The 23394-nt window shown below is 43.8% G+C and overlaps 1 protein-coding gene across 1 annotated transcript in view; it reads right to left on the minus strand.

Annotated features, from left to right (window-relative positions):
* VWF (von Willebrand factor) overlaps window positions 1-23394 on the minus strand; it is a 178977-nt gene that overhangs the window by 33369 nt on the left and 122214 nt on the right. Inside the window, exons 35-42 of the mRNA XM_017883319.1 lie at window positions 16502-16722; window positions 14906-15098; window positions 14357-14698; window positions 12336-12535; window positions 5493-5595; window positions 4977-5051; window positions 3696-3800; window positions 1955-2160 (exon numbers count right to left, since the gene is read on the minus strand). Coding sequence (XP_017738808.1) covers window positions 1955-2160; window positions 3696-3800; window positions 4977-5051; window positions 5493-5595; window positions 12336-12535; window positions 14357-14698; window positions 14906-15098; window positions 16502-16722 — 1445 coding nt within the window. The remainder of the gene's footprint in view (window positions 1-1954; window positions 2161-3695; window positions 3801-4976; window positions 5052-5492; window positions 5596-12335; window positions 12536-14356; window positions 14699-14905; window positions 15099-16501; window positions 16723-23394) is intronic.

Here is a 23394-nt window from a genome sequence, read left to right on the forward strand (position 1 = left end):
GGAAGGAAGGAGGGAAGGAAGGAGGGAAGGAAGGAGGGAAGGAAGGAAGGAAGGAGGGAAGGAAGGAGGGAAGGAAGGAGGGAAGGAAGGAGGGAAGGAAGGAGGGAAGGAAGGAGGGAAGGAAGGAGGGAAGGAAGGAGGGAAGGAAGGAGGGAAGGAGGGAGGGAAAGAGGGAAGGAGGGAGGGAAAGAGGGAAGGAGGGAGGGAAAGAGGGAGGGAAGGAGGGAAGGAAGGCAGGCAGGCAGAAAGACAGACATTATGTGCCTCTAGCCTCCCTAATGTATTGACCTTGAATGTAATGAATCCCCTGGGTCTAACTTCTAGTCCACTGGAAATACAAGGGATAGAGGAACACATTATGCAACACCATGAGGCAGCCGCTAGTCAAATCCAAAATTCATGACATTCTACAGGACAAATGACCCAGCTTCCCCAACAAAACAAAGGCATAAAAACAGGGAGTGGCATTACTATAGATTAAAAACACATAAGAAACATTAGGCCGGGCGCGGTGGCTCAAGCCTGTAATCCCAGCACTTTGGGAGGCAGAGGGGGGTGGATCATGAGGTCAGCAGATGGAGACCATCCTGGCTAACACCGTGAAACCCCGTCTCTACTAAAAAATACAAAAAACTAGCCGGGCGAGGTGGCGGGCGCCTGTAGTCCCAGCTACTCGGGAGCCTGAGGCAGGAGAATGGCGTAAACCCGGGAGGCGGAGCTTGCAGTGAGCTGAGATCCGGCCACTGCACTCCAGCCCGGGCGACAGAGCGAGACTCCGTCTCAAAAAAAAAAACAAAAAAGAAACATTAATAGAAAAATGGCAAGGCAGGAGGGGTGGGCAGGAAGATGAGAAGGAGAACAGAGATATAAGAAAGCAGCAGCAGCAACCATAGCCTCCTAGACTTGTTCCCGCTTCTCCAGAAACTACGTGCTTAGAATCCCTGAGCTGGAAGAGCATCCAGAGGGGAAGAGCTCTTAAGCATTCCAGACAGATAAAGATCTGTTCCAGCCCTAACAGGCTCCAAGGAGAGACGACTGTGGCTTCTCTGTCACTCCTGTCAGGACTCCCCTCCGTGCACTAGCTATGACTATGCTCAGGTCTTCCTGCTGCAGTTCTGGCTCATTTCAGCTCTCTGCCACTTTCGCGCCCTTCACTTCCACACCCCATCAATTAAATCTTTAATGACAGCTCATCTTGGTGGCTCTTTCACCTGTAAGACTGCTATTTGCACTGAAAATCTGTACCATTTGTTGACACTTTATTATATTCACTTTATAGACTATTGTCATACATACTAATGAGAGCATGCATAGGAACTTCATCTTAACTTCTCTCCCATAGCACCTAACACAGTACCAATTCTATTAGAGTGTGCTAGTTGCTTAGTAACTACTGGACGGGTAGATGGATGGATGAATGGATAGATGGATAAACTGACAGCAATAAATAAAGGTGTGGTGGAGTGCACTTGTAATCTCAGCTACTCAAGAGGCAGAGGTGGGAGGATCACTTGAGCCCAGGAGTCCAAGACCAACCTAGGCAACACAGCAAGACCTCATCTCAACAAATAAATAAGTATATATTTATATATATATATATATACACGCACACACATATATATGTATGTATAACTATTAACTGATCTCTAAATAATCCAGGCAATCACATTATTTCCTTAGCTAACCTAAAAATAAGCTCTGTAAAGGCAAAGACCATGTCTTATCCATTATTTGTAACCTCAGCATCTAGCCATGCTTAGTACATAGTAGGCTCACAAGAAATGCCTCCTGAGTTAAGTAAATTTCCACTCAGGCTGAGCTGGAATGCTGACTGCTCACCACCAAGCCTTGTAGCACTTAGTTTGGGCAGGAGGGGAAGGCTGGGTAGGATACAAACCTTCCATAAGGAGCACATATGTGGCCTTCGTACCAGCCAGAACTGAGCAGCCCTTACCTTGTCGGGAAGGCACGTGGTTGTGGTGCAGCCACAGTCATTGGTGGCGGTTGAAGCCAAGTACCCAAGGGGACAGCTCACTGTGGAGTTGACACAGTTGCAGGCACACTCATACTCATCACAGCACTGGGTCTTCCGAAGGGTGGGCAAACGGTGCGGGGGGCAGGAGGGTGGGGACACCCTTTTGCACTCCTCCTTCCTGCAGGCTGAGGGTAGGACAAGGCCATGCTGAGCAATGCACCCAGCCAGGGCTCGTAAGTATTCAGCTATGCTATAGTGTGCCAGGGAGCTTCAGACTCAGAAGATAAAGTCAGAAATGTGTGAGGGCCAAGCTCACGGGCTGGGAGCTATTCAATGTTACCAAAAAAGCAGTCCATCTGCAGAAAAATATGAACATTAACCAGAAAGGGAAATGTGAAGCTAGGAACTCTAATGGAGAAATGAAGGCTGCTCCATCCCTGCTCTATCACTTTCCCACGTATGTCTGGAAGGGGCGGGTTCCTTGATTCTCAGAGGTGTCAGATGTAGAATCCCTAAGGCCAATAGGCCTGGGTGCACCATGCCCTGCTAAACACTGCTCTATGCCAGGAGTTTTTGTGATCCTATCCCCACCTCAGTACCTAGAACGACACCCTACAGTTTCAGGCCCACCAGCAATCAGTGTGGAATGAAAGAATGCCAGCAATCAGACCGGGCGCGGTGGCTCAAGCCTGTAATCCCAGCACTTTGGGAGGCCGAGACGGGTGGATCACGAGGTCAGGAGATCGAGACCATCCTGGCTAACACAGTGAAACCCCGTCTCCACTAAAATACAAAAAACTAGCTGGGCGAGGTGGTGGACACCTGTAGTCCCAGCTACTCGGGAGGCTGAGGCAGGAGAATGGCGGGAACCCGGGAGGCGGAGCTTGCAGTGAGCTGAGATCCGGCCACTGCACTCCAGCCTGGGCAGCAGAGCGAGACTCCGTCTCAAAAAAAAAAAAAAGAAAGAAAGAATGCCAGCAATCTTGTCAAAGCCACAGCGTCACTTTCCAAAGACCACATCCTGTCCCTGTGTCCTTTGCCTGTGTCCAGCTCCCTTCGAACACAATGTGCTCTCCTCCCACCCCTGAAGTCTCACAACTCGGATGTCAGAGGAGAGTCCACATCAGCAGACAAGAACGCCGCTGGAGTCAGAGTGGGTACTCTCGGTAGGTAAAGAAAGAATTCAGTTTCTTGTCATGTCTTATTTTAGTCCAACGCTATGTTTAAATTATAGTATATAGTGATTACATATATACTCCTTCAGAGGGGAAAAAAAAAAAACTATAAATTTGTTTGGGAATAAGATCCAATGATAAGGGGAAGTCAAAGAAACATTCCCTCCCCTCAATGACATACAGGAGGATGGGCACAAATAAAGATTAGATTCAGAGGCCTCCTCATCTCAGCCCCAGCTGCTTCTTCATAAACCCAAGAAGGAGGTGCCTGTGGCTGTGCCCCACCTGGTATCCTTCAGCAGCACGCAGCCGGAAGGATGCTGTGCAGGTGTGACCCTAACCCCTCCGTTCTAGATGCACTCCCAACCCAGATTCAGCTAGGTAGAAAACAGGAAACAACATCATCTTGGAACAGGTCCCTGAGACAGACGATGACCTCCCTCACGCTAGGAGAGAGGCCGTACCACCCCTCCTCATCCACAGAGACCTTACCGCACGTCCAGGAGAGAGGCCGTACCACCCCTCCTCATCCACAGAGGCCTTACCGCACGTGAAGTTGGGTCTGCACTCGCCAGGGTTGGTCAGCGTGGGATGGAGGCCACCTTCACAGTGAGGCACTGGGGGCAGGTCACAGCTCTCCGGATCACACACTGAAGGCCAGAAAGAGAGATATCCATGCGGAGTTCAGCAAGGTTACTCTTTTATTACCTGTGAGTGGGACACTACATTCCTATTCATGCAGACTTCCACTGTTTTAGGTAAGTGATGATAATGGGGACAGAGATTACATGGGTTTGGATGGATGGATGGATGGATGGATGGACAGACAGATCAATCCAAGTCATACTAATTATTCTTATGATCCATTAGGGCTTCCACATCTCAGCCAAGTCAACTTGGATCCTCTAGACCTGTTTCCTCTTCTGGAAGGTGGGATACTCTACCTTATAGGATCAGTTTGAGGATTTCACAAAATAGTAAAGGCTAGGTGCCTGGCACATTGTAGGAGCATAGTAATGTCTATAAAATGAGGGGCTTGAAATAAATGATCCCTCTAGTTCTCTCTATTGCCAATATTCTAAGACCTCCTTTACATTAATTGTTCTCAAGCCACATCTCCCTCCCTCATGGGACTTCTATTTATTTCTGATCAATTTCATGAGTATGAACAAGTTTCTCCAATTATATGATTTTCTTTTAGTTGCTTGGACTGCCCCCGATCTATCTGCTCTCCCTCCAAGATTTGCATCACTGCAAATTGTACACGCCTGTGCTTTAGGTCTTCATCCGTATAAGCAACAAACACACTGGACAGGACAAGGACAAAGGCACTAATGATTTCCTGCCATGCTAACCATAATTCCATCAGCTCTGAATTCACCGAGCCCACTATTCACAGAGTAGCCTGCACGGCTGGCATGAAAACCTCTAGCACATAACCTGCTCAACTCAAGGTGCCCAGTATGTGGTCTTCTCTGTATCTAGCGGCCTCGAACTCTTACTGAAAAGGAAAATGGGCTGCTTTGGCATGATTTTTTCTTCAGTGTATCTCTGCAGTCCCCAGCAATCACCCCATTCTTGTCAGCAATCACCCCATTAATCCTGTCAAACCTATGTTTAGTAATTTACAGAAAATTCTTCTAGGAAGCCAATCGTGTTCTCCAGAGGTAACCCTTTCCATTTTTTTGGAATATCTAGTCAGTCCTTGCCCACCTCCTTTCACACACCCTGTTCCTGGGAACAGAGCCACCTTTCAGCACCCTCAATGTGGTACCCCCTGGGGCTGGGGTTGGGCCCTGGAGACATCCCCCCGGTGGGACACATACCGCACTCATACTCGGGGCAGCACTGGTCTGCATTCTGGCGGAGGCGGGCCACTTCACACAGGCCGCAGGTGGGAGCTGAAGGAGAGGAGCGGCCACAAAAGTCAGAGAAATGAGTAGTGGGACAGCCTCGGAGGGATTTGAAATATTCTTGCTCACTGAAAACTAGTATGAGTTCTGTATAGTCATCCCACAAGGATCCAGGCCATGGGACCTCTGAGAGATGAGTGTCCCCGTGTTCCTGTTGACACCCTCACATTTACCCTCCAGGAGACTCTTAAGTCTGAGCGTTGCTGGGGACTGGAGGCAAGGGTTAATCTGAGTGTCGAACCCAGATGCAGAATGGGGCTTCCAGGCCCAGCGACGGGAAATGCAGGCTGGGCAAGGAAGCTCACCCACTCCAGGACTCCAGGTGCCAGTGTTTGAGTCTGCTCTGCCAGGGGTGAAGATGGGTCACTGGGGGGCCTTGCAGGGGCCCTTGCTCCTCCATGAAGGCACCAGGGAGGGGAGGACTCTCACCTTTGGCCGTGGGGCAGGGCTGCATTGTGCAGTTGGCCTTCCGCCCGCTGAGGCATGTGCAGATCTGACAGGGCTGGTGGTCCGGGACCCAGGCTTCCAAGAACTGAGGGGAAAGCGAGGTTCAGAGAGGGCACAGGACATTCTAGGTACAAAGCCCATAGTTCACAGAGGTCAGCTCTCCCTGCCTCCGGCGAGGGCCAGTCCCTGAGCCAGCCCTCTGACAGCCTCACAGATGAACAAAACCAGGTTGAAAGGAGGTTGTGAGGTTCCAATGGCTTTCAGAAAGGTGGTCACCACAGTGCTTTGTAAACTAAAACATAGAAACTTTCACTACACCCTTCTCTGTTGGCAATGCTAAAACCAAGCAAGGAAAGAAAATGAGAGTTCTTGGATCGCACCTGCTAGTCATTTCTCAAGGCAAAGGAGAAATTGGGATGTTGCTTGGGGGAAAAAAAAGCCGTTTCTTTCTGAAATTGACTTCAGACAATAGCAAGAGCTGTGGGGAGGACAGCAAAACTCTTGAAAGCATCACATTCTTGATGCCCGCAGTGACTTCAGAGGCCTGAGTGCGGCTCTCTGCTTTTTAAAATGAGAGATGGCCCAGGGCAGAGAGCAGCCTCCTCAAAGTTACACACAGCCCCACAGCATAAGGCTTTGAAGTCAGGAACTCCCAAACTCTAATACGGGCAGCGTTCCGCCGTGCCCAGTTTCCTCACCTGCAAAATGAGGGTACTCAAGCCTGCCTTGCAGGACTGTTGCAAGGAGTGAGAAACTGTGATTAGCACAGGGTACACAGCAAAGAGCTCCACTAATAAGAAGCAGAGCCAGGACTCAGTCTCCCTCTGGATTCAGCCATGAAGTTACATTTAAACTTAAAATTAAATTCAAGCGAAATTGCCCCTGAAGAAACACATTCTTATCCAGCAGCTCAAAGGACTCTTTAAGAAGTTCCCAGGTCGGCCGGGCGCGGTGGCTCCAGCCTGTAATCCCAGCACTTTGGGAGGCCGAGACGGGCGGATCACGAGGTCAGGAGATCGAGACCATCCTGGCGAACATGGTGAAACCTCGTCTCTACTAACAAATACAAAAAACTAGCCGGGCGAGGTGGTGGGCGCCTGTAGTCCCAGCTACTCGGGAGGCTGAGGCGGGAGAATGGCGTAAACCCGGGAGGCGGAGCTTGCAGTGAGCTGAGATCCGGCCACTGCACTCCAGCCTGGGCGACCGAGCGAGACTCCGTCTCAAAAAAAAAAAAAAAAGAAGTTCCCAGGTCAAGAAGGTCTTACTTATTACTTCCACGGTAGGCAATCAGTCAGCTAAGAAGGAAGATCAAAGACCCCCACGTAAGGTCCCCTGCCCCCAAAGTGCCCTGCCCTCCCTCAGGATTAACCCCTCTGGTCCTGCCCTTGACACCCTTCACTCGCTCAATAAATGATAGCAGCTAACATTCAAATGCCACCTGCTATGTGCCACTGTGTTGAGAGCTTTATTTAAATCACTCATGTAATCCTCACTGCAATCCTATGGTGAGGATATTTTTTACCATTGCCCTCACTTTTCCAATGAGAAAGCTAAGGCACTCGCTAGGTGTGCACAGGAACAGTGACAGAGTGAGGCTTTGAATCCGAATCCATGGTTTGTTTCTTTGTTTATGCTTTAGTTTTTGTTTAGAGACAGAGTATCACTCTCTCTTGCCTAGACTGGAGTGCAATGGCATGATCTCGGCTCACTGCAACTTCTGCCTCCCGAGTTTAAGCGATTCTCCTGCCTCAGCCTCCCAAGTAGCTGGGACTATAGGCATGCGTCACCACACCCAGCTCATTTTTGTATTTTAGTAGAGATGGGATTTCACCACGTTGGCCAGGCTGGGTCTCAAATTCCTGACCTCAAGTGATCTACCTGCCTCAGCCTCCCAAAGTGCTGGGATTACAGGTGTGAGCCACCTCGTCAGGCCCAAATCCATGGTCTTAAACCACCATGCTCTGCTGCCTCCCACAAATAACTAATAATAAATATGTTCAAGATATTTTTCTAAGATTTTTACATTTATTTACTTTATTTTTCTAATAATAACCCTATCAGGTAAGTAGTATCATCTATATTTACAAATAATGAAACTGAGGCACCAAGAAGTTAAGAAATTTGATCAAGTGGCACATCCAGGCTTTGAACCTAGCATTCTGGCCCAAGACACCACAGGCCTAGTCTCTTGCACTACAACTGCTTCTCGTCAATAGACACAGTGCCCGTCGTGGGCAGGTCTGAACACACCATCCGAGCCCTTGAATGGCTGACAGTCAATGTGAGGAAATAAGACTCATTGGTGAAAATCTGAATGAGAAAAATAAATTGTGACACACACATCATGGAATACTACCTAGCAACAAGGAGGAGAAAACTATCAATACACACAGCAGCATGGACGAATCCCAAAAGCGTTATCCTGAGCGAAGGAGGCCAGGCAGAAAAGAAGTGCGTAGGCATGTTTCCAAAATTCCAGAAAATGTCAACGAATCCATAGTGACAGAAAGCAGACCAGTAGCTGTCTAGGGTTGAGAGATATATTTAAAAGGGCATAAGCTAACTTTTGGGGGATGGAAATTCATTGTCTTGGTTATGTCAATGGTTTTATAGGTGTGTACACATGGCAAAACCTATCGAAATGTACGCTTTAAATATGTGCTGTTTGTGGCATGTAAATTATACCTCAGTAAAGCTGTTTGTAAAAATAAAAAATCAAAGAGCAGTAAGAGTGCAAAAGGAGAGTCCACTAAGACTGGGCGCTGCAGAGAGTCTCACAGGGCACACCTATGAAGCAAGGGAAGACCTGGGCAAAGGGGAAAGGAGGAGGAATTCCATGTAGGAAACAGCTGACAAAGGCACAGACGAAGGAATGCTCCTGCAGCGCCTGGCATCACGGGGGAGGCAGGTGGCTGAAGATGACAAAAGAGGTCCTATGTGCCCACTGCAGGAACTTGCCTTACCTCGGCAGGCAGGTGCAGGCCCGGAGGCATAAGCAGGACCCTGCCTCACAGAGAAGAGCTAGATGAAGACAACCCTGGCAACGGTGTGCAGGATGGAAAAGGGAAGGACTAGGAATAGAAAACCAGAAAAGACACAGTGGCTGCCACTCCAGCGGGGAAGGTGCAGGGAGGGGCCCGGGGCGCTGGCCTCGGAGGGCTGGGGCAGGGGGTCGGATTGGCAGACATGAGGGGGATGAGGAAGGAGAGGATCATGTTCTGTATATGTTTCAGTGTTCTTTTTTCTCTCCTTTTAAACATAGACCTCAGATATTTAAACTCAAGAATAAATCCCACAATTTGCCTACTATCCTGAGAATGGGTAGCACACAACAGATGACCCAAAGCAGGTGTCTGTCCTCCTTTGCCAGGGATTGTCATTTCCCAGGAAGCTTAAGACCCACCCAAGGCAGGGGAAAGAAGAGAAATAAACAATTTAAAAAACACGCTAAGGTTAAGCTTCTAAAAGCAAGTGTAGCGGCTCTCCAGGCCTGGCCAGGCTATGCGGCCGGCAGATGGCGCTGCTGCACAACCCCAGGCCAACTGCAGGCAGACCTGTTGCCATCGCCAGGTTCCAGGGCCCGGCGGGAATACCACCAGGCCATGACAGGTATGAGAGCCAGCAGGAGTTAACGTTTGAATCAAGGTGACAAAAGAGCGGCCTGCAGAGAATACGGTGGGGAAAACTGACATTTTCAAGGCACAAGGTCAAAGGAGGACACAAGCAATTCATCATGCACCACCCACCACCAGCCAATTTGATGAGAGATGCAAATGAAATGCAAACACTGAGCCCAGCTAGGGACAGCAGAGACTAAGGGAGGGGGAAGGAGGCTTCTGGGCCACGGACATGGTTCCTGCTAAGCTTGTGCCTGCCGGTATAGCACCCACCACCACCAGCAGCTCCACTGAGCCAAGGACAGCCAGTGCAGGTTCTTGGTCCCTTCTGAGCCTGCTGCAAAGGCTCACCTCTGTAGACACTGTTTTGTAAAATAAACAAGATCTATGGAAACGAGTGAATATTTTGCTCTTCTGAAATTACTACAATAGTTTTATACCCTAGTTTGTTTCCCTGAATAAAAGGTGTTCTGGGCTTCATTTTTCAGTTAAAAAAAAAGTTTATTTAACGGAAATGTTCTTCGTATTAGGTTTTTATTCTTTCTCTGCTTTGAAAGTCAAAGTTGAAAATGCACATGGCTGGATATGATGTTTGTTTTCATCCATTTAAACTATATATTTTCTGAAATCACTAAAAGTGGCTGTGTTCTTTTCAAAGTTTTCAATTAACTAATTTTATTTCACCTGACTTTAAAATACATTTATAAGACAGTTTCTACATCCGAAATATTTGGATGGACCCTTTACACAACTGGAATACATATTCTAATGTGTTAGACGGAAGATGAGGCGGGCAGTGAAAGGGGAAAATAGGGCCGGAGAGGAGAAGCAAAGGGCAGGAGTTTGGAGACACTAAGATAAAGTTCACAAGCCTCCTTTTCTCAGGACCTTGCAGACATTTGACACTCATGCAGCCAGAAACGCTGCAAACTTGAGCTCACTTCTCATCACAGAACACCAAGGAAAAGATCATTTCTGTCTCCTTCTGAGAGCGAGCATTTTGCCACTACTAGTAAAACCAGTCTGAAATTACCACAGGTTGCTAGCCACATATGTAAATTGGTCAACATCATTCAAGCCCTGCAGGAGCTCAGGAGCTATGCAAATCAGGAAGAGAAGTATAAGGTTTTGTCAACTCATTTAGGGAGTATCACAGAACAGGCAATTACTTAACTTGGCAAGTTGAAATACGGCAGTAGAGTAGGACTTTAGCTCACCTATTCCACAGTGAGGACAAATTGGATCCACTAGGATAAAGCCCAACAACTAAACTAGAGCACATGAGATCACTGTAAGTGACTACAAGTAATGGCCCTAATGGATACCCATGTTCCAGTGAACATGACTTAGCCCAGAGTTCAGCTCACAGTTCCAATGAGGTCAATGGCAGGGCTAGGACACTATGACTGATGCTATGAACATAAATCCCAGCTTTATCACCTCATGGCATTGAGCCTCAGTCTTATCCATTCAATAGGATATGCAATTATGACCCTACAGAACTTCGGGGAGAATCATATAAAATGGTCCCTATCCTGGCTTACAACATCAGGGACAGCATAGTGTAGTTACTGAAATGTTGTTTTCATTATTCTGCAGGCTGGTTAGCTACATTTACCATGAGTTCTCCTATTCGTGGTTGAACATAGTGGTAAGTCACTCTACTTGGTCCACTTAGCAAGAATGGTCCTCCTTGGGGATGAAGACGTTAGGTCTTGAGTGCAGTCCATGATCACAGAACACATTCTCCTTTCCTAGAAGCCAAATATGCTTCTACCTCTACCATGGTCTGTAGTATCACTGGGGCCAAGGGTACAGGACAGGGCCACTGCACACATTCACATGTGCACGTTCACATGTGCACAGACACACGCTGCCCCAGATCCTACAAATATACACAGAGTCAACTTTGAAGAGAGATGACAGCCATTTTAGGCCAAGACAGAGGAGTTTGGTAAATATCCTTTCAAAATACATTCAATACCTCCTAAAGAGCTTAAAAAAAAAAAAATTGATGACTCAATGACTCACAAGCAAATCAGCCCAAAAAAGATGCAGCAAAAGGGCCATTCCATATTGTGGAAAGAGCCAGATCTTTGGTGTCACAGAGAGCTTCAAATTCTGAGACCAACTCCATTACTTATAAACTGTGTCCATAGGCAACTTACTAAGCTCTTTAGGTCTTAGTTTCTTCATAGGATTTTTGTATTTATGAGTGATACAGGACACACTAGTGTACTCTGTGGAATCCCAGTCCCAAGGGATACACACACACACACACACACACACACACACACACACACACACTCTCTCTCTCTCTCCATGATCAAATAAGTTTGAGAAACAAAAACTCTCTTACATATCTGCAAGGTACAGTAGTATCTTAAAAACTCTAAAAGAGTTCTGGGCCGGGCGCGGTGGCTCAAGCCTGTAATCCCAGCACTTTGGGAGGCCGAGATGGGCGGATCACGAGGTCAGGAGTTCGAGACCATCCTGGCTAACACGGTGAAACCCCGTCTCTACTAAAAAAATACAAAAATCTAGCCGGGCGAGGTGGCGGGCGCCTGTAGTCCCAGCTACTCCGGAGGCTGAGGCAGGAGAATGGCCACACCTAACTCAGCTTGCAGTGAGCTGAGATCCGGCCACTGCACTCCAGCCCGGACGACAGAGCGAGACTCCGTCTCAAAAAAAAAAAAAAAAAGAGTTCTGCAATAAAGAAACCTGTTTAACTATGATTAGCTAGTGTTCTTTAAACTCACTTGACCACAAGTAACTGTTAATACACCTTTGAGAAACACTGAGATAACGAACGTATTGTGTTTAGCACAATCAAGGTACACAATCTCTCTTAACAATGGCAGACATTATCACACAAAACATTATTTTCCCTTTCCCTCCTAGGTTCCTATATCATTCTGTTTAAATGACTACAATAATAAAGACAATAGTAATCACAGTAACAGTAATAATGTGGTAACAACACTTGGATATTTAATCTCTCAGATAATACATGACAGATACAGGATTTGAACCAAGAGCTATCTGAACGCAGAGCCATTACACAATACTGCCTCCCTGTCCCTAATGATCCCCGTAAAGAGTCAACCCTGCTGCCACAGTTGGAAGAGGCCAATCTTTGGCGAACACTTCTCCCTTTTGACCCAAGAGGGAAGCAGCCCCATGGGAGGTGAAAGGCCCAAGCTCCTACCTGGTGCTGGACTCCATCCTCACCAATGCACTGAGTGCAGGCCTCTTCAGGGACACAGCTGCCTTCCAACATGACTTTATTTGGAGGACAGAAACAGCCTTCTGAGGGATGGTCCCCACAGGAGCTCACGTTGCCATCGCAGTGCCGGGGACAGCCACGCTCACAGGGGTTGTAGACCAGGGATGGTGGGCATGACATAGCTGTAGACAGAGAAGGAAGTCACTCACAAAGGCCCTCACCAGCCAGAGTGAAACGGGCACAGCTGATTCAATATAGTTAATAATCAGACACACTTGCCAGGGCAGAGATGGCTATTTTCCACCAATCTTCATCCTCCCCATCTTCCATAGAAACAGAACTTTAGGCTGGGCATATGACCACCAGAATGAGGACTATATTTCCCAACCTTTCTTGCAGCTAAGTGCAGTCATGTGACTAGTTCTGACCAATGAACTGTAAGAGAAAGTATAGTATCCCATGGCAGCCTCCAGGGGTCCATTTTAAAAAACAGCTATGCATGCTCCTTGCCCCTCTTTCCTCCTTCCCTCAGCTTCCTGCTTGGAGCATGAATGTGATGGCTAGAGCTCCATCTTAGACCATGAAGAAAAAGACCACACCTAACTGAAGACAGAGCAAAGAGACAGAATCCAGTTTGAGGCCCAGAATCAGCTGGAGCCACTGCCTCCAATCAGCTATACGACAGAAAATTTTAATTCTCTGCTACTTGCAGCCAAATCTAGTCCTACCAAATGATGTGAACTTGTATGGTTTTGTGGTCCTTTTTTGAATACAGATGTATTTTAAGCTTCAAAAGCATCTGTAAATTAGGAATCCACATCTATGAAGAACGGCCTTGGGAAAGAAGCTACAAGGTGATTCACTTCCCTCGTTCTGATTTGCTCAACAACTTCCTCACATTCTCAAGGCACCAAGGCAGGCAGGAGATGGAGGAAGTTTCCAAGGATTTGGAGCACCAAAGATTTCCCTCTGTGTGCACAGTAAATAACCAGGAGGTACACAAAGAAATAAGTACGCAGAGAAAGTGCTTCCAGTAACTTAGAAACTAACATTTGCCGCTTGATTTGCAGGCTGATTGGGAGGAGGCAGTATCATCCACATGGCCTCAGAAAATCAGAACCCAAAGGAACCTACACGTTATCCAGGCCAGCTATGTCATTCTAGGATGCAGACACTGAGGTCCAGAAAGACTAAGAGAACAGTCCATCCACCAGCTGAGCTGGGACTAGGATGCCCAAGTCCTCCAGACCCAGCTCAGAGCTGCTGACAGTTCTATGATGATAAACTCTGAGGCTCCAACATGCATGTACATACTGATTTCCCTCAAAAAAAATAGTTGACGATTATATTTGACAACTGAGGATTTCAAGTTCAGTCTTCTTTTCACTCCAGCACCCCGAGGGACAGGAGCCATATCCGATTCATTTCAGTTTCCCCTGTACTTTAAATAAATGCCAAGTCCAGGTAGGGAAGCTGACCTTGGGGAGGGGCTTTGTGCACTAGCAATCCTGCAGTGTTTATAATTAAGGAGATTCTTGGCAACCGAATGATTCTACTCACACTTCAAAATCCTGCTCAGGCGTGGACTACACTTTAAGCTTGGTGGAATTTCAAATTCAATGTGACTGGTTACACAGCACTTTACAGATGCCTACATGTGTCTAACACATTAAAATTGCATTTGTCTGAATTGTAGAAATACTAATGGAAAGGATCAGGCATTAATTTACATAAAAATTCTACATGCAGAGTGTGTGTGTATATATACACATATACACACCTATACATACACATATATACAGATATACATACACACACACACACACACACACATATATATGTATCTCTCTTTGATCTTACTTGATCCTAACTGGAATCCCAGGTCATACGAAATACAGGGATTTTCAGCCTTATTAGCCAGATAAAGAATCTGGGGCACAGAGAGGCTGCGCAAGCCCAGTTAGTTCGTCTCCAGGATTTTTAGAGGTAACTTGGAGACTCACCACAGAAATCAGGTGTCCTCCAGTCAACGCAGATCCCATTGGTCCGACAGAGGTGGGCATACGAGGCGATCACCTCACACACTTGCTCCCGGTGGCAACTGTCCTGCTGGCAGATGGCATAGAATGTGGCTGGAGCCAGGACCTTGTGGCATTCAGCAAACAGTGCTGAGAGGAGGACCTGGCACTGGGAGCTGTTGGGGACAAGACACTGCTCTTCCAGAATGGGCCAGCATGTCTGCCCTGGGCGCTGCACAGTCCATTCCTGAACAAGTGCTTTCCAGTCTGTGGTGACTGTACCATCCCTCAGCATGAAGTCATTGGCTCCATTCTCATCACAGATCCCTACAGAAACAAACCAAAAGAAAAGATAAACTGAGAGGCCCTAGGTACAAAAACACTGATGTCAGAGACGGGCCTTTCTTCATCCTCACCAGAATCTGACCCTTGCTACTAAGACCCTGAAATATCAGCATCCAAGAGCCTCAGAGTAGAGCAAGTAAGGTTTACAAATGTATAGCAGGAGGAAAAAAGTTAAGAAAATGTTCTTACCACAGAGACCATACGTCTTTGAAGCAAAAGTCTTGGGGCTGAGTTGCAGTTGGAACTCATTGTTTTGAGGAGTGAACGTGAAGATGTGGCCAAGATGGTTGAATCTGATCTCATGCATGATGGCACCATAAACGTTGACTTCCATGTTCCCACCCACATAAGGAACAGAGACCAGTCTCCCATTCACTGTCACCTGCACAAAGAAGAGCTCATTGGTAGTCCCAGCAATGAGGAATCCTACAACTTCACCCTTGGGATTTTAGTGAAGTTACTGAGAGTCCCTGCACATTCATCACACTCAACCGCAACACTACGCACGAACGTTGATATCTGTCAGCAGCTCTTCTAAGATAAAGAAGAACTTAACTAGAAAACAGAGCTTGACTTTGCAGAGCTTGACCAGAAGACAGACTGTTATAATACTGTACGGGTGGCCATGCACCAAGAACCTGAAAGCCTAGAGATAGGAACCTTGAGTGTATGCGACTCAAGAGGGAAGGGCAATGCCTTTAAGACAGGCTGGGAAAGTCGCCTTATTGCCAACTCGTCAGAGCAGCGTCTCCAGGAGCATCCAGTAGCCATGTCCAGCCCGCCCTTTGAATGCAAGGATGTTTTTGCTTCTCTGTGGTGGTGGATATCATGAAAAATATGCACGAAACTTTTTTTTAGCTCATCAGCTGTCGTTGTGTTAACGCATTTTATGTGTGGCCCAGGACAATTCTTCTTCCAGTGTGGCCCAGGGAAGCCAAAAGGTTGGACACCAGTGTCTTAATGGGACCACTTTAAGTCTTTTGTTTGTGCATGTGTGCCACTAGAAGCTCTTTCTTGGGCAGCCCCCACCATACATCATATCAAACACATTAAAATGTACTCACATTCCGTGATGAATATAATTTTGTTGTAAAATTTTGGAAGGATTTTTTATCATCTTGATTTTTTAATTTTGGCTATGAGTTACTCACTTGATATATGACTAGCTAAGATTTTTCTGCAATTATTGTTCAAATTCAGGAATTCTTGCAAAGTGAGAAAATCTAGCCTACAAGTTGTTTTCACACAATGAAATATTTATGATCTCTACACGAATAAGAAGTTGGCGTAATGTAACCTTTTGTGAGCATTTAATCATATATATTATATATATATATATATATATATATATATATATCAGTTTTGCAGTTTTCTTTTCAAATTTTGGAGGCCAACGCTTTATGTAGGCCTTAAATATTTTCAAAGGACCTAATTTAGGCCGTAAATGTTTCCCTTTGGAAAGCTTACAGGGTTTAGGCATTGGACTCATAATACCTCCCGGGTAAACAATCCTGATGCCAATTCCAATTCTCTACCAGTGCCAGAAACTGGCACTAAATTCACAATTTTATGCTATCTAAAAGTGATCCCAGAACAACATGAAATCAGGCCAAGACAAGGGGATGGCAATAAACCCCTCTAAGAAAGTGGTACTCCTCTCCTCTAGTTAAGCAGGAGGCAGAGCTCCTAACAAGGGCACCAACTAAAACCAGCTGCCACCTGGTCCATGTGGTTTCCCTGACATTCTATTGCCTTGCCATGGGATCCACAGAAAGTACTTCTCACCTCCATGTCACTGTGCAGCTCAACAGAGAGGGCACTGTGCTTCACCTCGATGGATTTCATGCAGCCCTGCCTTGCTGCAGGGCTGCAGGCACCATTATGGAGAATCACCTCCAGGTCCTGCTCCTTGTTTTGAAATAGGACGTAAGAACAGCTGCCAGTCAGCTTGAAATTCTGCCCATCAAAGGTCACGATGTGCCGAGTGGAGCTGCCTGTGCACACGCCTGGACGGGGAGAAGCAGAGGATGGATGTGACATTATCCAAACCCCCATGCCTACTACATGCAGACAGGCAGGTGTGACCAAGTTGCACACAGATAAATACAGTAGAGACCGGAACAGGCCCTTTGACGTCATATAGACCAATTTCTTCCTTTTTTACTAATTAGGAAACGGAGGCTCTGAGAGGTAGAGAGGTTTAGGTAAGTAACACTTGGCTATTAAATGTTTTCCTGGAGAATGTAACATAAAATGTGGCAAATTACAGAACCACACTTCTAAAAAATGTAAATGTACAGTGTGAATAATCCATTCTACAGAGATGCCTTGGCCCAGAAAACAAAGTTAAGTTCCAGGGGTGTTATGACTTGTTGAAATTAAGAAAAGCTAAGCAAGCTATGAGCTCATGATCTCATTAAAAAAAATTCACCTAAACACACGTGTCCTTTCAACTGCCAAGTGACTAAGGCAATGGTACAAGTGACCATGTTGACTCAATCCCTTAAGAGATTGCACAGGAGAAATATTTCCAGAGCCAAAAAAAAAAAAAATAGTTGGGTCTCAATGCTCCCTCATTTGACCCTTAGTCATTCACATAAGTGGCAAATTCTCAAGGTTCCTATTAAAACATTATTGGTGAATACCAATCATTTTGCACCTACATAAGATGACTTGGTAAAAATCCTCACATTGAAAGCACCACCGCCATAAATGATTTGAAAGCTAACCTTGGACCTAAATAAAGTTGGAGATAAGCTTTCCAGACAAACCATGACCACATCTACAACGGCAGCTGAATACATGCCCAAGAGCTGAGACACAGATTCAGTGGAGCAGGGAGGTCCCACTAATGTCCCTCACTCATAACCAAGCCTGAGCCAACCTCTCCCTATGGGGGTGACTGGCAAGCAGCACATCCACTGACAAATGATGGGTCTGGAAGCACCATCAGAGCTAAGCAGCCTCCCCAGAAGTTCTACTCAAAATCCCCTATGTCCTTGAACAGTCAGTCATTTCCAAGTGATAGTACTGAATGCTACTGGCTTACTAACATCCATGCTGCAAGTGATCCTGAACAAGCAGCTGTTGATACTGTCACATCAAGGAGTCAGTCCAACTGCCATAAGGATGAAATAAATCACAAGGCAAACAAACGGTTTTAGCTCACATAAGGCAAGTTAGTGAGAATGGCTCTGCCCACCCTAAGATGAACTGTGACTGTGTAATGGGTACTTTACAGCCAGAGAAACTAGGGGTTGGCTTCTGTTTCACTTGCTTGCACTGTGACCTTGGATCAGTTACTTTACTTCACTGATCCTCTCCTAGCTCCTCTGCATAATAGGCCTATAATCGATACCTTTTAGTATTATTGTGAGAATTAGTTGCAATATAGATGAAATGCCTACCTAATAGTGCATGACTCACATGTGCATGTTTAACAAACAGATCTCCAAATCTTCACAAATAAGCCACAAAATAAATTCAATAGCTTGTAAATTGCTGTGCTGTAGGTATATTAAAACTTGAGGTCCTTCCATCTCCAGAATACCAAATTACCTCCCAACAAACCATCACATTATACTCCAGTTTAGTGATTAGTTTTAATGAGCCATATATATAAGCACATTCAAATGTTCAGGACATAGAGAAAGTTAGGCCAAACCAATTAAAAATTAATACATTAGAGTTATATAATAAAATGTTAATGCAGTTATAAAATATTATCACAGAGTAAAGTATATCACTCATAAATATCTCCTGAAATCATTTTATCTCATCTCTCTCCTTTTCTTCAACATCTTCTTACCCATTATCTTTCCAAGTGACGATACAAATATTTGTGATTGAATATTATATTAAAACTTTTGGCTGACTGTCAACATGTAATGATGTCAGATACTAAAGTGAATTGTTAGCAAAATGTCAAATGTTCAAAAAGACATCCAGGTAGCCAAAGTGGGCCCTAATACTCCAGCTATTAATACTGTCAAGTCAAGGAGCCAGCTCCAATGGTCATGAGAATAAAATAAACCACAAGGCAAAGAAATATGTAGGGAGATATACATCCTCTGAACACAATGCAGAAAAGTAAGAACAAATTAAATTACTATGAAAAAAAGCATGCCTTCAGCATAACTAGAAAACAAGAAAATACCTACACTTTATTTATTTATTTATTTATTTGTTTATTTATTTATTTATTTATTTTCTCCGAGAGGAGTTTCACTCTGTCACCCAGGCTGGAGTGCAATGGCGCGATCTCGGCTCACTGTAACCTCCGCCTCCCCAGGTTCAAGCGATTCTCCCGCCTCAGCCTGCCGAGTAGCTGGAATTACAGGCATGCGCCACCACGCCTGGCTAACTTTTGTATTTTTAGTAGAGATGGGGTTTCACCATGTTGGCCAGGCTGGTGTCGGACTCCTGACCTCGTGATCAGCCTGACCTGGCCTCTCAAAGTGCTGGGATTACAGGCGTGAGCCACTGCACCCGGCCAAAAATACCCAATCTTTAAAATAGCTGTAAGTAAAGTAAAAGATAAAAAACACCAAATCTCACCCAGCAAAAATCTCTCATGTCCTAGCTGTTAGCCTTTGTCATGAGCAAGGACAATCCAAGGAAAACTGAAAAGGAGAGAAGAAGAGAGTGGGCAGCAAGCCTAAAATTTCTATATAATCACCACCACCATCAGAAAGAAAAGCCCATCCTAAGGGCAAAAATACTTTAAAGTATCCTGACAGACCAGAGCAGGTGCTAAAAACACACATAATACTCAGTGACAACCTGAAAAGCATAGTTTCGAAGGGGCTGGGAGCAAAAAGAAATGGAAAGGTACTTGGAAAGTGACTGGAGACATAAAAATAAAGCCAATGGGAAAGTCAGGGTCCAGAAAAACCTGAAAAATCAGAAGCTACGCAACCGTTCAGTATCTACATGTACACACACACACCACGAAGGAAATGACTTTTCTATACTGATAGAAGGGAGGGTCATTGAACCAGAAATCTTGTAAAACCCAAAATTCACAAAATGAACAGTATATAAACGTTTATATACAAGTATATAAACGTTTCTTTAAAAGATCAGAAAATGAGACCCAATACTCCTCATCTAATGAAAATTCCACAAAAAGGAAAAAACAAAAAACAAAATGCTATGACACAGAAAAAACCTATGAGACAATACTCAAACTAAATTAAATACACTCGAACATCTGAAAAAATGAAAACCACCTTGAATCAGAATTGCAAAAACTAAGAAGAGAAATGAACAAAGACAAGAACAAAAATAGAACTTAGTGAACTTAGTGGGGTGGGTAATAAAAGTGCAAAGTCAACTTTGAAATAAAGACTAAATTGTAAGGACGCAAGGAAGATGACATCACAATAAAAATTTAATAAAGAGCATCAGAGAAAAGCAAAAAAAAATCAAGAGAATGAAAACGAGTTAAAGAAGGGAGTATAAAGGTCAAAGAGACACTAATGAAAATGTAAGACAGGAGGAAAAATGGAGTCTTAAAAGAGAAAACAAAACAACGAAACAGAACTAACACTTAAAGAATATAACTCACGAAAACATTCTAGAAATCAAAAAAGAACAAAATCTATGCACGGCAGTCATGAGCCAGATGTCTGGGAAAAGTAATCCAAAACAGTCAACTCTGAGACATATTACAGGACACTATCAGACTTCAAACATAAAGAAAAAATTTTCCAGGCCTTCAGAAAAAAAGATCAAATTTACAAGGACGAAAGAATTATATTGGTATCAGAATTTTTCAAAAGCAATATGCAAAGCAAGGCAACAATGGAGCAGCATTTTTCAGGAATTTAGTGAAAGAAAGTGTGAATCAAGAATTCTGTATTCAGCCAAGGTGCCTTCTAGCATCAGTACTATAGAAAAACAGTTTTAAATACATAGGAATTAATGGAATTTTGTACCCATAAGCCCTTCTTAAGAAATCTACTGGCCAGGCGCAGTGNGTCTCAAAAAAAAAAAAAAAGAAAAAAGAAATCTACTAGAGGGCCGGGTGCAGTGGCTCACGCCTGTAATCCCAGCACTTTGGGAGGCCGGGGCGGGCAGATCACAAGGTCAGGAGATAGAGACCATCCTGGCTAACATGGTGCAACCCCGTCTGTACTAAAAAAAAAAAAAAAAAAAATACAAAAAATTAACCAGGTGTGGTGGCAGGCACCCATAGTCACAGCTATTCAGGAGGCTGAGATAGGAGAATGGCGTGAACCGGGGAGGTGGAGCTTGCAGTGAGCAGAGATCATGCCACTGCACTCCAACCTGGGCAACATAGCAAGATTCTGTCTCAAAAAAAAGAAAAAAGAAATCTACTAGAGAATGTTTCCTCCAACTAAGAGATGACTAGGAAATGTTATCAAAACAACTAAAGTGAGCATTTTTATTTATATAGGCATAGATTTAAAACTAAAAAAAAGGAAGAATGGAAGACTAATGTGCAAATGTTATATGCTGTGACAAAGTAGAAATAATGGAACTCGACAATGGGAGGAGAGGGGAGGGAATAAGAAAACTTAGAACAACCTCATTGATTGTTGTATAGCCATAGGGAGAAGTTGAATGCTATTAAAAACGGGCAAACTGATAAATGAATGATTAGATGTAAAAATATGGGCCTGAAGACATTTTAGAAAGGTATAACTTCCTAGGTAATGACAGGAACAAAAGCATAAACCTTCCTAGACACCAAACACTTGACATATCACCACATTTATAAATGAAAAAATAACAATTATAAAATATGATGATGAAGGAAGATCGAACACAAGATGGCAATAAGTGAGAATGGGCTTAACCTGCCTACTAAAATGAAAAGGTTTCAATTCAGCTCCAACGCAAGACCCAACTATATGCTATATAACTAAACTTCAGAAAGGCTAAAGTAAAGGGACAGGCAAACGATATCAAACAATAAGAAAACAGGGATGCAGATTCTGATATCAGACAAAGTAAAATTCTGGCCAAAAAAAAGCTTAAATGTGACTAATAAGAGCATTCTGAACAGTGTAATTCACAATGAAGCTACAATAGCTGTGAATATCTATGCACCAGACAACACAGCAACCATCTTCATAGAGCAAAAACTATAGGAGAAGCAAGGAGACATTGGTAGACAACCTAGTAACAGGATACTTTTACACATCCCTTTCAGAACCAGATAGATAAAACGGGGGAAAGGTAAGTAAGACTATAGAAGACATAAACATTAAAATCAAAATATGTAATTCTCATGGAGCAGGGGCAGGAAGAGAGCAAGGGATCTCAAACTCTACACCCTGATAATACAGAATACACTTCACAAAAATTGATCATGTATTGGATCACGAAGAAAATAACAGTAACTTCCACAAAGTAGAACTATTACAAATACTCTTATTAGAGTATCGTAAGATTAAGAACTTTTTAATTATTGTTTAAAAGATCTTTACACTTGGAAATTTTTTTAATTTATGATATAAATCCTGGGTAAAGGGGCAATAAAAACCAATAGTACAGAATTTTTTTTTAAAATAATGATAATAAATATACTGCATATCAGACTCACTGTGATACATATAAAGCGGTCCTAGGAAAATTCCTAACAGTAAACATTCCTGTCAATAAAAACAAAACAATTAAAATGAATGAAATTCCCAGTTCCAATTAAACAGAAAAGCACAAAAGGTAAACAAAAAGAAAATTCAAGGAAAGAAATCATAAAATAGCAAGAATAAAAGCAGAAATCAATAAGGCAGAGAATATAAAAACAATAAACATAATTAACAAATTGAAATCCTGATTTTTAAAAAAATCCAGAAAGACAAATCATGAGTTAATTTGATCAAGAAAAAAGATAATAGACATGTATATAAATTAAGAAATGACAAAGGAAAATCATTAAACAGAATTTTTAATATTATAAAAGATTACTATGAAAATTTTACTTGTACCCTAGAAGATATATGAACAAAAAATAAAATTTTAATTAATAAAAAATAAAGACTACTATTGAAGACCTCTATAGAATAAATGGTTGAAAATCTAGATTAAATGGTATTATAGTTTGCTATGAAATGGCAGAGTAAAAAATTATATTCTAGTAGAAAAAAAGACAACAATCTTAAGCATATCACCATTTAACATGGAAGAATTAGACTAAGTTAGTAGGAATTAAATAAAGTTACTCCACCAAAAAAAAGACATAAAAAACAAAATACCAACCCCAAATGATTTCACAAGGAAATTTTCCTAAACTTCCAAAGATCTGATAGTCCTGAAGCTCCATAAATTGTTCCACAGTACTGAAAATGAGAGAAAACGTCTTAAAGCTATTAATGAAACCAGTTTTAACACTGATATCTAAACCAGATCAAGACAGTATTCCCCCCGCCACAAAAAAAAAAAAAAAAAACCGGGTGGGAGACAGGGGGAAGATGGTGGAGTAAGAAGCACCAAAAATCTGTCTCCCCACCTAGACAACAACAGCATTGGCAGAATCTGTCTCACGTAGTAAATCAACAGAAAGATGGTAGACTTACTAAAGAAAGACTTTAAAACAACTGTCTCAATTATCAAAGAGCTAAAAGAAGATGTAGACAAAATCAAGAAAATGATGTATGAACAGAATGGAAATTTCAATAAAGAAACTGAAATCATAAAAAGGAACCCAA

Source organism: Rhinopithecus bieti, unplaced genomic scaffold (assembly GCF_001698545.2).
Source record: "Rhinopithecus bieti isolate Rb0 unplaced genomic scaffold, ASM169854v2 scaffold_13342, whole genome shotgun sequence".
In the NCBI taxonomy this organism is placed as follows: domain Eukaryota; kingdom Metazoa; phylum Chordata; class Mammalia; order Primates; family Cercopithecidae; genus Rhinopithecus; species Rhinopithecus bieti.